Genomic DNA, 17,755 nt, shown 5'->3' on the forward strand with positions numbered 1-17,755 from the left:
TTCATTGCTGCGACCCACTAGGACTTCCGGCATCTTCGCCTGGCGGGTGCCAACCTGCTAGGGCTTCCGTGTCTTTGCCTAGTGGGCAGCAGCCTGTGTTAGCTCTTTTTCATGGTTGGCTCCCACTAGGAATTCTGGTGTCTTCGCCCGGTGGGCACCAACCCCAAAGGGCTTTGGCGTCTTTGCCTGGCAGGCACCAACCCGCCAGGGCTTCGACATCTTCACCTAGTGTCAACTCTTTTTCATGTCTGCCTCCCACTAGGACTTGTGGTGTCTTCGCCTGGTGGGCGCCAACCCATCAGCTCTTTGGCATCTTCACCTGGTGGGCGCCAACCCGCCAGGGCTTCGACGTCTTCACCTAGTGGGCGACAACCTGTGTCAGCTCTTTTTCATGGCTGCCGCCCACTAGGACTTATGGCGTCTTTGCCTGGCAGGCGCCAACCCTCCAGGGCTTCGGCCTGGTGGGCACCAACCTGCTTGGGCCTGCCGCCAATGCCTTCATCACCACCGGACCCTCTACCACCGCCGACACCCACACCCCTTGCACCGCTGCCGAAACCCGCAACCCACCGCTCGCCACCGCCGCCGCTAATGTCCCCGCTGCCGCTGATGTCCCCACTGCTGCATCTGTGTCCCCGCCGCTGCTCCCATTGTCCGCTATCCAGCACCCGCTATCGCCCACAAACGACGGCCATCTAGGTACACCCAAGTGAAGCCACTATGACTACACCTGCTGGAGGCTCCTACTGTGGCTGCGCAACAAATTGAAAAGTCCTATCTTTATAATTTCGCATTCTTGAGGTAATAGTTTCAAAACTGTAACTTTCAAATTTACCTGAACCCCAAAAGCACATATCCTGGCACAATAGCTTCCTAATAAAACAAACCCCAAGTCTAAATTCCACCCCTACCCTGAGTTATGCCTTCCCAAAAATCCCTCATAGACTATAGCAGAAAAGGGTTCCTAATTGAAAATGTCAGAAAAATGTGACAGTTGGAGCTTTAGATTACTCCCAAATCCTCATTTTTTAAGTTTTTGCCCTGAAATTTGGCATGCTGCACCCAGTAACAGTTCTACCCGGCCTTGCTAAATTTCAGATCCGTACCTCCTATAGTTATTGAGGTGTAGCCCCTTAAACACCCTGCCCCCCTTTGGAATTCTCTATGGAGTAATCAGTTTTTTTAGATGCAGCCTTAATATAATTATATATATATATATATGTATATGTATACTGTATAAACTATCCCCCCTATAACCAACATCTAGCTCTGCTCCTGCACCAGGTACATGGATTATGGCATAGTTCTTGACCCTGCCCTGTGTCCACCCCCAGTCCAGTCTTCCCAGCCCTATGCCACCAGCCCAGGTCCTCCCTTCTCTACCATGTGTCCCCCCATTAAGATCCAGCCTTCCCTCTGCTGTGCCACCTCTCTCCCCATGTCTATCCATCATTGTTCCCCAAATAGGGACAGCCCCCCCTGTCCTACACTTCCCCTCTTCCCCTTAGTCTAGCCATCCTTGCCCTGCATCCCCAAAATTTCTGATGGCAGCCCTGCCCTTAGTGCCTAAGCCTAGCCTCTCTCCGCACCCTAAACCTAACCCTCCCCACTTAGTGCCTAACCCTAAACCTCACCCTAGTGCCTTCCCCCTAACCCCAATACTTACTATCGGGATGCCAGTGATCAGGATACCGGCACTGGGATTTTGACTGGTGTCAGGATTCTGGTGCCGCCATCCTATGTGCTGGAATCACAACTGTCTGTATTATAACTACAAACAAAATAAAGAAAATTAAAGTAAACTAACGCATTCAACTACTACATAAGCACAAGTCTTCCACCAACTGCTTATATTATTTTAATTTGCAAGACATCATACAAGGGGTCCAGAGCGCAAAGATGCAACCCACTTACTTACATGATAACCACTCCTCCTTTCTGTTTGCCAATCCCAATAACTCTGTGGTGATTCAACACTTTTAAGAACTGATGTGGAAAGGATTAGGTGTTCAATGGAATGGATAAAAAATATTTGTATTGGTAATTCAACTTTAGGGCCCTATTTATCATTAGTTTTTTACTAACAAAAATTTAAAAATATTCTAGTTTCACTTAAATGTAGTAAGGGGCTTTTGGAGCAGTGTTCTTACTAAACTACTCCCTTTAATTCACATATTTTTAGCAAGCAGATCACATTTTCCTTACTTGTAATGGGAAATGTGATTTGCTGCAAATTTACAAATGTTCAATTGTAAAAAAACAATGGGGATGGGCCTGTGATAACAGTATCTTCAGATGACATTATGCAAGCTTTCCCCATTTTCACTGAGGAGCTGGGAGTCAGTGCCTGTGATCAGCTTTATGTGTTTAAATAGACCACAATTATCACTTAAAAAATTATAAAAGAAACCCCAAACACTTACCTGCACCCAGGGACCAGTGATCAGGGGAACTCCTCTGTGCCTCGGGTCAGCTGGTCGCTGAGCTCCTGCTCTGTGACCCTGGTCAGCTTTTGTGTGCTATACACCAGCATCTCAGTTTACAGCACAAATCAGCTGACCGGGGTCACAGAGCAGGAGTCAACAAGCTGACTGAACTGAAGGGCTAATATGCACATAAGCAGGACCCATTCTGCTAGTGTGCAGAATGGGTCCTGCTAACATGCACGCTAGCACTTGAATGCCTCTGTCTGATTAACAGGCGATGGCATATAAGGGGCAGTGCGGGGGCCACCAACACATACTTACCTACCTTTCAGAATCTCTTCCCGGGAGAAGCCCGGGTAAGAGAAGCAGCAGGGGGCCAATGGGGGCGGGGCCTAATGAATCGCGTCATTAAGCCCCGCCCCTCATGGAAAAACTGCCGTGATTGGGTGAAATTTACATAGGGGGCGGGGCCAAATGCTGTGATTCATGCAGAATCACATCTTAAGCCCCACCCCCTTCACGGAGACCCGCGATCGCCACGGGTATTCTCCTCATTCTGCCCACTTCACTAGGAAGTGGGCAGAATGCGGGAGAAATGCCTACCCTTCCGGGGGTGCGGGGGGTTACCCGAAAAATTGGGAGCCTCCCGCGAAAACTGGGAGGGTAGGCATGTATGCACCAACATTCCCACAAATGTGGTGTGTCTGCCCCGTTTTCCAGGAATGGCCAGCTCAGAGACTGCGTGGACATACACAGTCTGCTGGGCTTGCAAGCCGGCCAGCCTGAGAAAGCTAAGGCTTACTCAGCTGTCTGGCGCCATCCACCATCGCGACCATCGACCACCAATGGTTGCGGTGGTGATCCCAGCATTGCGACCTCCGTCTCAGTGCTGGAATGACAAATGCAGTAGGGTGTGTCATACCCCTCCTGGTGCATTTGCATGATTGTAAGGATCGCATTGCAAAACTGCCTACGTGCACCGATCACTGAGGTAAGTGAAAGCAGAGGGGCAATAGGGATAACAGTAGTTGTGCATGTGCAGACAACTTCTAACAGCATTTTTTGTGAAAAATACACTGAGCAGTGTGCGAAGAGGATTCACAGGGACAGATCTTTATCGCTTGCTCTGTTCCTACATATGGATTTAAGTATATCCAAGTTATACAAATTTAGGTCGACATATCACACTACAACCGTATTTTCAATGCAGATTATAGTAAATAGGGTCCTTAGTATCTTATCAAATTGGCTTCACTATAGCAAAAGGCATAACAGTTACTTTTCTTAGTAACAATACATTTCCAAGAAGCTTACTAAACCACAGCGACACCAAATTCACTTTTCTAATGTTTACTTGTTACTGTTAGGAAAGTAAGTGCTTGACAAAAGACATTCTAAACCATTAGATGTATATTTTAAATGGGTTGCTGTTGGTCGGTATCCTAACCTATGTCCTCTCACTACCCTTAACCCTCCCTCCCCACAGCCTAAACCTAAACCTCCCCCCACACAGATGAAACCTAACCCTCTACTAGTGCCTAACCCTAACCCCAACCCTCCCTCTAACCTAAATGCTTACCATTGGGATGCCAGCTGTCAAAATGTCTGTGCCGGAACTCTTACAGGTGTTGCAATTCCAGCACTGGCATTCTGAGCGATGGAATCCCCGCTGTCGGTATTATGACTGCATTCCATTTTAAATTTATGGGTAATCAATAAGGGACTGAGATGATCCCGAATACACATGTATTGCTTATTGTTCCTTATTAATCAAATATTTAATTCAGCAAATAATTTAGATATGCATAAACTTTAGCCTATATACAATTATGTTGTACTTGTGAGCTTACATGTACAATGTTCCAGAATGTTCCAGACACAGGTACAGTACACAAGGACAACTTGATTTCATTGTCCATATTCCCACAATATCCGGTATTAAGAATATAATTACTGTATGTAGTACACGTAATTCATGGTATAAATATTAGAAAAAAATGGGAAAGGGGACTCAACAAAATGTAACTTTTATTAATTAAGTCCTAAAATTAAATACCACAAACATAAAAACAACACATATATCAATAAAATATTCAGGAGTATAGCCCATACTTGCCTACTCTACCAAAATAGTTGGGAGGCTCCAAAAATTGGATGGTGCTCCCAGCAGCCTGGAACAGTAGGCAAGTCTCCTAGAGCCAACCACTACCTGCCCGTGTCCTCCGCAGCTGCATACATCCCCGCAGCCCTACTTACCAAGCACAAGTGGGTGATCCTGTGGGCTGATGACGAAATCCATGCTGAATTGCATCATCATAGCCCCCCCTTGCTTTACAATACAGTTAATAATGGAATTGTGTAGTGGGGGGCGTGGCCATGATAATACCCCCTGCATCACCCACCAATGCCACACCACATCCCCTCACTCCCCACTTCTGTGCCAACCTGACTTCTGTTTTCCAGCTGGTACATACAGATTGTCAGCAAGTATGGTATAGCACCAGAGAGCAAGAATGGTCAGAAGTTCGAAAAATATGGATGAAAAAATAGTAAAGTATAAGGTAAAAATAAGGTTTAAAAGTAGAGTGAGAGGCTGTAGTGCTAACACTGATCTATTATGATCTCCAGGCCGCACTGCCGGAAATTGAGATGGGGTGGAGCATTTCTATAAATAGTGGGAAACATATATTGTCAAGTTAGACCCTAGTGTTCAACACCTGATCCAGAAGATGTTTGAATCCACCACTTGGTGCCTTCTCAGACAAGTCTCATGATTATTTATGCTTTAGTTTGCAGTACATTTTTTTTTCTCTTTTTAAGCACCTTATTACATCTAGACATCTAGTTAATGGAAAACATATGCTTTAAGCTAAGACCCTTTGTCTTGTCTCCCCTCTTCCCCACCCTTTTCCCCCTTTATTGCCTACATCTTTCTATGTTTTTTTATTTATTTATTTTTTGATGGTGCTGCTGGTATTGGTTTGTGTTATATGGGTCATTAAATTGTGTTTCACATATACAGTATTGCTTCCCCATATCTTAATCCTGTGTTATGCTTTAGCCCATGCAACTGCAGGATCACCATAGTATTTTCTTCTTGTTGTGACTTCTGCCTTATGGACCACAAAGACTTTTTTACTGATACATGAATGTGCCATGCGGAGTACTTTTGCCGTTTATCTGCTTCTTGAGTCATCCCTATTTTTAATAGGCTGTATTATTCTTGCATTGTTTACCTGTTGATGACTAATTGCATGGTCCCAATGTCAATACTTTCTATTTTGTACTATTGAAAAATTAATACAATTATTTAAAAAAATAAAATAAAAGTAGAGTGAGACACACTCAGATTAAAATGTCACAAAGCACCATGGTCAACATTTAGTAATTTATAATGGAGGAAAAAACTCATAACAATAGCATAAATAGTGGGAAAGGGGACTCAACAAAATGTAACTTTTATTAATTAAATCCTTTAAATGTATTTCAGTCCCCTCAAGAATAAATAATATTTATTGAAATAAATAAATAGAATAAGATAAATAAATTCATGTCAATATAATTATTAAATAGCTGCTGTCTGCGGTCATTTTTACTGCAAAAACTTACGAACAGAACATGCAGGGAGGGTAGTGATGGTGAGTGGCCATGGTGAGGCAAGGGGGTAACCTACACATGTGAGTGAGTGACCTGCACATGTGTGAGATACAGATGTGCCCTATGTGAGAGTATTTACATCAGTTACTGCACCCTCCCCTCATCCACCCCAGGTCTTACCTGATGATGGTCTGAGTACCTGGTGCAGTAGAACCAAGCTGGCCATAGCAGGGGGTTCTAGTTATTGGTGGAGCTGTCTTGTGAAATTTCAGAGTGTTAGCTCAGGGAATGGTCTCCTCCACTCAAGCCTCTTGGTTTCAGGGTTACTTCTATGCCCACCTCGCTTTTTTAACTCATGTGATTGTGCTTACTGTGCCCTTCAATGATGCCTGCCCCAGAGCGAGCCACTGTGCCACCTGCTGCCTAGGATGACCTCATTGTGCTGGTGGGTGCCTGCTTTCCTCCGCCTAAACTATAGCCGCAGGATTTTATTGCTGAATTTGGTGATCTGGTGGTGGGACTGGTGGTTCCCCAGAGCCTAGATCTAGGACAGTTTCTCCTGGTTGAACTCATCCACTGACTCTGGCTGCTGCTGCTACGCATCCCTGTGGTTCTGTTCATTCTCTTCCATACTGTATATTCCACAGAGTGGCTTCTGGCTGTGACCCTGTCTGCTGCCTCCTTACCCATATCAGCTGCACATTCAAATCTGTGTGAGTGCCTCAAAGTATTGACTTAAGTGCACTTCAGAGTAGAGTCTGTCTCTGGCCGCAGCCCCCTGGCAGCTTGATGTTACTGACGCAATTCTGTAAAGCATCTTCTTCCCAGGGATGGGCTTATGCTCCTTCTTTCCACAGTCAAAACCCTCAAAGCAGCCAGCAGGACAGTGCATGGGCAGCATGCATGTCTCACATCTGTGCAGGGCTGTGCACAGCATTACTTATTTATTTATTAACAGTAATTTATATAGCACTCACTTTGGGCCTGATTCAGCAGTGACTGCAATTGTAATTATGTACGCAGATCAAGCAATTGGTAGCCATTGTGCATGCGTAAAAGCTGCACTGTGTGTGCGCTGCGATCACACTGTGATTACGCAGGCATAGATGAATCCATCGCAGAGTGAGTGACAGGCTGTGAGCATTTGGGGTGGTGACAGGGGAGCGGTCAGAGAAAAACGCAGGCATGCCTATACATTTGAACGCCATTTCATGGGCATGCATAAATTAGCCACTGTGATTGCATATGCAGTATGATAGCTCTCTGAGACTTGAAACATCTGCAGCTGGTCAGACCTGTTGTAAATGCTGAGTGAATGGCCAATGTGCGTCGGTGGTACAGATGTTTATGCAGAAGAGCGAGGTTGGATGGATATGAGAAAGCAGCAGTGGGTGCCTCTATGCTGGCAGTGCTTTGGCAGGCATTAGCATATTTTCGCAGCGCATTTCATGCAAATTTCCTGCCGTCCATCTGTGCACGGCAAACCCGCAAGAGGAGGACGTGGTGTATTTCAAACTTTTCACATCAACTCTAGGATTCAGTGACATTCCGATATTATATCTTTGTCCTCAGCCATTCAGACACTTGGAAAAGAAATTGGCATGTTAAGTCTCCAATAGAGACATTGGTATGTGTACCCAATCAGCAATTGGGAAAGAACGATTGGCATGTTGGATCTCCAGTAGAGATCTTGGTATGTGTTGCCAATCCTGTATGGAGTTAAAGGTCCTGTCCTCTGATTGACAGGACAGCAGTCCATTGATAAACAGTCCGTATTCATGCTACCATTAAAAAAAGCAATAATGAGGCAAATAAAAAAGCTCCCTGAATAATTATACTGTATTTAAAGGTACTCTCCGCATATTTTCTGTGTGACAGTCTAATATATAATTATAAAGAAGTAAGGATGTGCGCTGTGCGTGTTTTGGTTTTGATTTTGGATCTGTATCTCCTTATGTTTTGGATCTGGATTTGGTTTTGCCAAAACCGCCCCTTGCGTGTTTTGGTTTTGTATCTGTATTTTTTTCTAAATAAAAAATCATAAAAACAGCAAAAATCTCATAATGTGGGCTTTTTTTTGTTCCTACAATATTATCAACCTCAATAACATTAATTCCTACTCATTTCCAGTCAATTCTGACCACCTCTCAGCTCACAATATTGTTTTCATATGGTTTAGGCCAAAAATTTGCACTAAGCTATCTGGCTGGCTAAACTAAGTGGCAGCAGTGGGCGGCACAAACACGGGGCACATAAGAAAACATATCTTTTCAATAATCAAGAGGCTTGAAGAAGATGGAGTATGTATGTAGTTGATGGCAGGGACAGGAAGGGTTGATTGGTAGTAAATTTATTGAAATTCTTTGATTCCAAAGAAAATTTATGACGGAGAAGGGTAGAGTATGGGTGAACAATATGTCCCATGTTTTGCCCACAAAATCAACTTGGTGGTTCAATATAGTTTTTCAAATTAAAGGGGCATGCAGGAGATGCTGTCTGTGGCCATAAATATTTCTAGACATTTTTGGCATTCAGCAACCACATGTCAAAAATTTCAGCAGCTGTGGTAGTTCAACTTCCAACATAGCACATCAGGAACCAAATGTTTTTTTTTTATATTCAAGAGGCCTGCGGGAGTTGGAGTATGTATATAGTTGAAGGCAGGGATATGAAGATTTGATTAGTAGTAAATTTAATTAAATTTATTGAATCCTGAAACAAATTTATGAGGGAGGAGGGAAGGGGAGGAGAGGAGAGGAGGAGAGGCATTTACAAAAAATATTTACATTATTCACATCAGTCCTTACTCCAGTAGAATCCTTGATGTCTGCAGCTGGGAGTGGATTTTCATTTCAGAAGGGGACCAAGAAGCTACTAGTAGTACTTTAAAAAACAATTGACTGTTAAACAATACATTGCAAGGGGGAGAAAATATGACAGCAGTCACCCAGTTGCACAGCGGATCACTGATGCCAAAACATCTATGCTGGTATTAAATGTGTGTCCAATATCCACCAATACTGCAGTGGGTTTTAGACAGTTAATTTAGGTCCTGTGTCCCTGCTACCAAATCCCATCAAGATTTCACTTCACTAGAAAAGCAATTCCCATCCTGTACAGGCACATTAAAAAAAACTTAATTAGTTGCCTCCAAAATGCATTTGTACCACTGTCTACTTAACCACAGATATGTGGACAAGCTGAACAGAGCAAATGCAAGATTTAAGATTCAAGGTTTAAGTCATACATTGTGTCTATCTTCCCAATGGAAACAGATCTGAAGAGATGCAAAGAGCTCTTGGTAAACAGATTGTCAGCTCAAGTGGCATGTGATGCAGTGATGGCTTCTCCTTCAGTTTCTCAAGCAAGTGCATCTGCCAAGAAGAAATTAAACTTTCCCAAAATACCCACCGGTGATGCAGATGAGTAAACACAACCAAGTTTTTACATCTGGTCAGGTCTTAAAAAAATGCCTGCAATGAATGAGACCTCTACCATGACTCCACCTGATATAGTTACCATTAAAAGAATGCTTGAGGAATATTTAAACATTTTTAAAGACTGCATCCAAATAGGCACGTCAGACAGTCCGTTTGACTACCGGCAGCAAAAAAAGGCAATTTGGAGGCCCTTGCTCAAACTGGCTTTGCTTTACTTGAGCTGCCCACCCTCTAATGTGTACTCAGAAACAGTTTTCAGCACTGCAATTGGCGTAGGAGGCTACTTCCTCAAAATGTGGAAAAGATGATGTCCATCAAAATGAACTACAAATTCTATGCCAATTACATCCAAAAATAACAGAGGCACCTGTAATGGTGGATTTCAGTGGGGACAAATTAATATTGTGTGAATATGATGTACACAATGATGAGGGTGAGGAATCGGATGATGACAGCAACATCTTGCCTCTGAAAAGCCAGTTTGTCCATGTAGAGATCATTATCAGCTGTCAGGATCCGGCCTGGGATCTGCCTTTACTCACTGCCGGACTGATGTCTTTAGGCTCTGAGGCATTTAGATGCCAGTGGTGGATTGTGGCTGAGGATTCTCCCAGGGGTATAGTTGGACTTCCATGTATGTGTACGGACTCCTGTGTTTGCAGGCATGGGCGCAGCCATGTTGGTTCATTTCACCTGACTATTCTCCTCCAATGGCAGTCTTGCTAGTCTCCCAACTGATCTCATGATCCAATGACTAGCTGCCTGGGGTATTTAGGTCCGACTTCTGCAACAGGAAGTTACTGTTCAATATCATCGCATGGCTGCACAATAATTCCTTGTGTCAACTGTCTTAGCTCCAGAGACTGTATTCCTTCCTTCAGTGTTTTCCTGGTTTCCTGTTTGTTTCCCTTGTGCCTCCAGTCGCACTTTCGTATATCCAGTTCCTGTGCTCAGTACAAATCATTCAGTGTGTCTCAACTCAGATCTCCATGTATTCAGTCCCTGTGTCCAGTACAAATCATCCTGCGTGTCTCCAGTTACACTTTTGTGTATCCAGTTCCTGTGCTCAGTACAAGTCATTCAGTGTGTCTCAACTGGGATCTCCATTTATCCAGTCTCTGTGTCTAGTATAATTATTCAGAATGTCTCTCATTCCACCTCCCAGTATTCTAATCTTCGCGTTCAACGCTAGTTCATCCTGTGTCTAAAGATACACACCACAGAACATCCTTTCAAGTCTTCTGTCATTGCGTCTGGAGATGCACCTTAGCATACAAAATACACACTATTGTGTACAAAGTGCGCACAATTGTGTACATAGTGCGCACAAGTGTGTCTATTGTTCTTGTGCATCAGTACAAGTTGTCTATGTCTCCAGTGCGCCCCGAGTGGCATCTTCATGTACTCTATTCTGGAATTTCTGTACAACTCCATCTCTGCACTCTGCATCCCTGAGTATTCAGTCCTCGTGTTTCAGTTTAAGCTACTCCTCCATGTTATTCCCAGTGTTCCCTGTGTTAGTTGTCTTCAGTATATTGTCCCAGTCTTCCATCACTCCCAGATACCTGTCCAGAGGGCTGCGACCTGCTCACTTGGTGTGGCAAAAACCATATATCAATTGGAGGGGTCACTGGAGAAAACCACCAAGTGTGTTAGACTCCGCGCCTCTGGGCAGGCCTCGCCAAACCTTGCTTTGACCACAATTGGGAGACTTAGTCTGTCACCCCCATCATTCCTCTACTAATATCCAAAACCCCTTGGCTCTTAACCTCATCAGAGGTAGTCCCAGTGCCCAGTTGTGACACCAGCAATGTAGGTTGCCAATTTGTAGTTTGTATTGTGTGGGCCCAAACAAACCAATTGCTTCATGATTGATATTGTTGGTGAAGGTGTTTGTGGTGAAGATGGCAGGTGCTTGGATCTAGCAGAGAGAAGGGAGCTAGCTGACGCTGGACTTCTTGTTGGTACTTATTTAGCCAAAGTTTCTGAATTTTGAAAAAACTTTTTGGATGGATGTGCTGCATATGACAAAACTGTTAGGAGGTTCCTAGATTGTTAAAGTTCCTAACTCTACTTACTCTGGCTTTACAAAGGGTACAGATCACTTGGCATTTGTTGTCTGGAGTTGGGTAGAAATAATTTCACAGTTAAGAAGTGGATTTTTTTGTCTTGTGCCCAGGCAGGTGTTTCTTCCACTGGTGCTTGATTTCACAAACAACATCCTCATCATCAACATCCTCATCATCAAAATGGACAAGCTGAACAGAGAAAATGCAAGATTTAAGATTTAAGCAATAGATTGTGTCTTTCTTCCCAATGGACACAGATCTGAAGAGATGCAAAGAGCTGTTGGTAAGCACATTGTCAGCTCAAGTGCAACGTGATACAGCGGTGGCTTCTCCTTCAGTTTCTCCAGCAAGTGCACCTGTCAAGAAAAAACATACTTTCCCAAAAGACCCACCGCTGGTGAAGCAGATGATTCAACGCAACCAAGTATTGACATCTAGTCAGGTCTAAAGGAATTTCCTACAATTAATGAAACCTCTACTATGACTCCATATAATACGGTCACTATTCAAAGGATGGTTGAGGACTATTTTAAATTTAAGTCCTCTTGACTACTGGCAGGAAAAAAAGGCAATTTGGAGGCCCTTCACAAATTGGCTTTGCTTTACTTTGGCTTCCCACCCTCCAATGTGTACTCAGAGTTATCAGCATAGCCAGGTACCTTTTCAGCAATCGGCGTAGAAGGCTATTTCTTTAAAGTGTTGAAAAGATGATGTCCATCAAAATGAAATACAAATTCTGTACCAAATACATCCAAAAATTACAGAGGTATATGTAATGGTAGATTCCAGTGAGGACAAATTAATATTGTGTGACGATGATGTACACACTGATAAGGGTGAGGAATTGGATGATGATGACGACAACATCTTGCCTCTGTAAAGCCAGTTTGTGCACATCAAGATCATTGCCAACAATGTCAGTTGTCAATTGGTAGCTTTTTTGTGGGGGCCCAAACAAGCCAATCACTTCCTGATTGATATTGTTGATGAAGGTGTTGGTGGTGAAGATGACAGGTGCTTGGATCTAGCAGAGAGATGGGAGCTTGCTGATGCTTGACTGCTTGTTGATACTTTTTTAGCAATAGTTTCTGAATTTTGAAAAAACTTTTTGGATGGATCCTCTGCAGATGATGTAACAGGGAGGAGATTCCTTGATGGTTAAGGTTCCTACCTATACTTACTCTGGCTTTACAAAGGGTACAGATGGCTTCACAATTGTTGTCCGTATTTGAGTAGAAATAAATCCACACGTAAGAAGTGGATTTTTTTGTCTTGTGCCCAGGAATGACAATGGGCTTTTCATTATCATGGGCTACAACTGTTTCTTCCACTGGTGCCTGATTTACACAAACAATATCCTCATCAACAACATCCTTATTAGCGTCAGCTACACAAATATCCTGATCATCCTGGTGCACTTCCACAGAAGCATCCTCGATTTCAATTTCAGCATGTTCACTTGTGCTTACATCGTCAGAAGAGGCAGAACCACCAGTCATAAATAAAGGCTAAGGCCTTAGCCTTTCCTTGCCACTTTGTGTGGTGAAAGGCATGTTGCCAATTTTATGTCTTTCTGCAGCTAACTTTCCCTTTGATGTTTTTTCTTTACCACTGTAAAAGATTGGTTCTTGCTTTTTAGATGCCCTGACTTAAGCCCTGTATGCCCTTTGGCACCGGCTATAGTAGATGATGTAGACAGACTAGTATCGTTATGACTGATGGCACTGACAGCAGCTCCTTCAAACCTATGTGGTTTCTGCTCTCCTTTCAACTGATCGTTCTCCATATCAAAAAACACGAATGAAGTGGGGTACAGCACATGTAAATTTGTACCAATTTTAAATATTACACTGCGGTATCAATGACCTAAAGTGTCACAAGATTTTTCATGAATAAGAACAGAATAACACACTGCGCTACCATTTACACTGTTACAATATTTTTTATGAATAAGAAAATAACACAGTGCATTACCACTTACAACATCAAAGATTTTTTTTGAACAAGAAAAGAATAACAGTGCGCTACCACTTACAGTGTAACAAGATTTTTATGAATAAGAAAAGAATAACTCACTGCGCTACCACTTACAGTGTCACAAGATTTTTTTATGAAAAAGAAAAGAATAACACACTGCGCTACCACTTACAGTGTCACAAGATTTTTTATGAATAAGAAAAGAATAATACACTGCACTACCATTTACAGTGTCACAAGATTTTTTCATGAATAAGTAAAGAATAACACAGTGCGCTACCACTTACAGTGTCACAAGATTTTTTTATGAATAAGAAAAGAATAACTCACTGTGCTGCCACTTTCAGTGATGTCATTATATTTAATATATAATGCATGTTACTTAGCACTTTATTGTGGTTTTGTGGTCAGCATGTAGACTAATCATTTATTCATGATTGAGGAAGAAGTGAAAAGTTGAATATTACACTGCGCTACCTCTTACAGTCTAACAATATTTTTTATTAATAAGAATAAAACACTGCACTACGACTTATAGTGTCACAAGTCATGGACAATAAACTGTGGTCTGGCCGGCAGTGTCACCGAACAATAACAGCGCAGCTAAGTTGCTAACGCACACATACACAAAATATATTTATTTTTAATTTTTTGTGGATTGATAATATTAATTTTATTTTACTTTAATATTTTTTACACTGTGGAAGAGCACCCCTGAACAAGTCAGCAGCCCCTTGATGAACAACACAGACAGAACCTCTTCTTTATGGACAATAAAGCACCCCTGCCAAGTGTGGACAGACAACCTGCAGTATAAATATGTGGACTATAAACTGTTGTCTGGCCGGCAGTGACACTAAACAATAATAGAGCAGCAAAACACACACACACAAAAAAAAAGCAGTTTTATTTTATTTTACACTTGGGAAGAGTCCCCTTATCGACAGAGCACTCCCCCTGGACAAAACCTCAAATGGTACACTCATGGATGGGATGAAAAATACATGGACCTGACGATTATGGTGGGACCCTACTCCTAGCATTAGGACACTGCAACCACTCATTTTATGTCATCTCTTCTAGGTATAACCTATTCCACCCAGGGTAATCCTACGTAGTGTTCCCAAGACGGCTGCCTCATCTGGTACCTTTTGTTGCTGAAATATATAACCCGTTGAAGTTCTTTCGCAACATGTCTGCACCAATCCTACAATATGTTTATTGTGCTCTTTAGGTCCTGGGTTTCTTTTATTATCTCTGTGGTTTTCTATTTTCTGCAATATCTAATCCTTGAACAATGTACCAAGTTTTCTGATGTCTGTAAAGTGACTTTGAGTCCTGTGGGAGAAAAGCACTATATAAATACAATTATTATTATTATTATTATTATTATTATTATTATTATTATTATTATTATTAATAAAACAGCACCCCTTTATGGACTGCAGCCCTTGCCCATTTATGGACAGGACAACAATTCAGCAGCAGCCCTTATGTATAACACAGCAGCAGCCCCTTGATTGACAGGATACACCCACTGAAGCCCCCCTTTATATACTGTAGCCCCAACCCCTTTATGGTCAACAACGCACTGACAAAGACAGTGACGGCAACACGTCTGTTCAGTTCACCATCCACAGCCGGAGTGAAAATTTCGCCGATCACTGGGACCTTTATAGAGTCCAAAGCCCGTGAGAATCCGACAGCGGGAGGATGACATTTTACCTCATTTTGATATACGAGTCAGATGGGAAAACCCGAGCCAGTCTTGGATTCGTCTCGGAATTGTAATGTTCAGGTGGGTCCGGTTCTCTGAGAACTGGACCTGTCCGTCTCTATAAAGAATTAAAAATAAATACATTTTATCTCTGTAATGTAATACACAAATCATAGTACCAATTTTAATGTGATAAATGAAAGAAATTCACAGATGTGAGCAATATCAGTTATATAAGCCTATTAATTACATACCACATTTTTTTTAACTAAATTTGCAAAGCTGAATTTAGCATTATTATCTTGGCATGACACAGGCCGATAAGACCCTGTCCCAGCAAAGAGCTAGAAATAGAGAGAGAGCATAGGCTATCGCTTTGCTTCCAGGTTGGACATTACTAGTCTAAGGCAGAGTTTGGGGAACATCCCACAAATTTATTGTGATAAATATGCCCTATAGTGATTGAGAATGTGTGCAATAGTGATGGGGCCTTCAAATACCTAGTTACACCCCTGGGGTGCACTATATCACATTCTTTACACTAAACTAGTTAAATACCTTTTAAAACAAATGTTTTTGACCTAAGTGTCAATTTGTATAGAAAATCATCATCAGTTATGTGGTGAATAGATATCAATAAGAAAAGAGACTAAAACAATGCTATAAAGAGGTACTGTACTATGTATTGAAAAATATGGGTATAACAGCCATAACAATTAAATATGTTTATTACAATGAAATTTCAAATTTAATTTGAAGACACAAAATCTCATGTCATAGTCTTTTCTTTAAGTCTGTTTATTTGCTCTCTTACATTTAGGATGTCCAGCCCCAGATAGAACACCAGAATATTCACTAAATGGTGAAGTGAAAGACGATTATCCCGAAGGTGCATCTGTAACTTATTCGTGTCACCCTGGTTTTAGTCGTGTTGGACAAATTAAACGGGTGTGCAGTGGAGGCAAATGGATGTTTCTCAGTCCAATAGGGTCTTGCAGAAGTAAGTATGTTTGAAAACGTAAAATCTTAACCATATATATATATATATATATATATATATATATATACACATATATATATATATATATATATATATATATATTAGTTCATTTATTATTTTCCTTCATTTCTGCTTTTTAAACATTAAATTGTGATATATATTTATTTAAATACGTGTTTTATGCAGCACATTTGTAAGCACCTTTGCACACTTAACAAATATTTGTATATACATCAGTTGCTGTAAATACCCGGTACATTTGAACTACTTTCACATAAGGGCTTCACCAAAAAATCCTATTATTCTGGGTTTAGCACACCCTCTTATCTGAAGGGAGTACGTATATCGATATACCTGTAGAGAATCCCCTTGAACTAACTAAGTTGGCGCCGGTATTTCCTTACATATAAAAAAATATATATATATATAGATATACTGTGTATATATATATATATATATATATATATATATAGATATACTGTATATATATATATATATATATATATATAGTTGAAGATAGGTTCAGCACTCACAGCAACAGTCAATATCTTTCAGAGATGCCCTCACATGTTAGGGACATATTGCAAAGGTGCGGCACTCTCATCAAATAAAAACATGACAACTATGTCAAATATAGATCAACGTTTCAGTACAGTAGATAAGTATTGTGGGGGCCGATGCCTAAAAGAGCAGGAAGTCCACTACTGACATCACTAGTGATGTCAGTAGGGCCTCCCACAAATGCCAGGCGTTCCTAAGGGAACGCCTGCATTTGTGCAGCCACCCCCTCAGCAGTCTACAAAATGGGGCGAGCTGTCACTCACCATCGACAGCCGCACCATCTTGTAGCGAGCCCCATATGCGCAGTGGCCAAACTTTGAGCCGCTTGCAAGTGCTATGCGCTCGCGAGCGGCTCTGAATCAGGCCCCTAGATCCCAGGCCAGTCTGATTTTTCAAGCACATATATTTGGAATGTTGTATAAATTTCCAAATAGTTAAAGATTGTATTTTAAATGTGTTTTTTTACTCCTAGGGAGCAGCAGCTGTATCTTTGTTCCAATGGAACTAAGGGCCCAATTCAGACCTATTCGCTAGGCTGCGTTCCCATGCTATGGGTGATTGTCACCCGTCTGCGCATGTGTATGCGGCAATATGCACATGCGCGAGCCAGTCTATGCGATCGGGACTTTGGGATCTGCTACTTTGAGTGACAGAATGTGCTGTTTGTGGGTGGTAACAGCTGAAGGTGTTTGAAAAAGGGGGAGTGGTGATGTGAACCTCAGGCGTGTCTGAGCATCAAAACGGTGTTCTTTGGGCATGAATAATTAAAGAGGAGTGTCATTGTACACGTCACCTGGCTTTTTTCTTTACTGAAGCACTCACAGTGCTTGCGGTAGGGTAGGGTCTACCACAAGCACTGCTTATGCCTCCGATGGTTCTTGATGTTAGTGATTGTTAAATATACTTCCTGGAGATGACGTGTGCTGCGAAGGGAAAGGGGGCGTCATTAGACTGGCTTGCGATCGCAC

At 42.1% G+C, this 17,755-nt stretch overlaps 1 protein-coding gene across 4 annotated transcripts in view; it reads left to right on the plus strand.

Moving 5' to 3' along the window:
• CFH (complement factor H) overlaps nucleotides 1-17,755 on the plus strand; it is a 695,946-nt gene that overhangs the window by 23,183 nt on the left and 655,008 nt on the right. For all 4 annotated transcript variants that reach the window (XM_088478854.1, XM_088478855.1, XM_088478856.1 and 1 more), the window contains exon 2: nucleotides 16,047-16,226. In XM_088478854.1, coding sequence (XP_088334980.1) covers nucleotides 16,047-16,226 — 180 coding nt within the window. The remainder of the gene's footprint in view (nucleotides 1-16,046; nucleotides 16,227-17,755) is intronic.

This window comes from Taudactylus pleione, unplaced genomic scaffold, assembly GCF_031769625.1.
Source record: "Taudactylus pleione unplaced genomic scaffold, aTauple2 ptg000223l, whole genome shotgun sequence".
Lineage (NCBI taxonomy): Eukaryota > Metazoa > Chordata > Amphibia > Anura > Myobatrachidae > Taudactylus > Taudactylus pleione.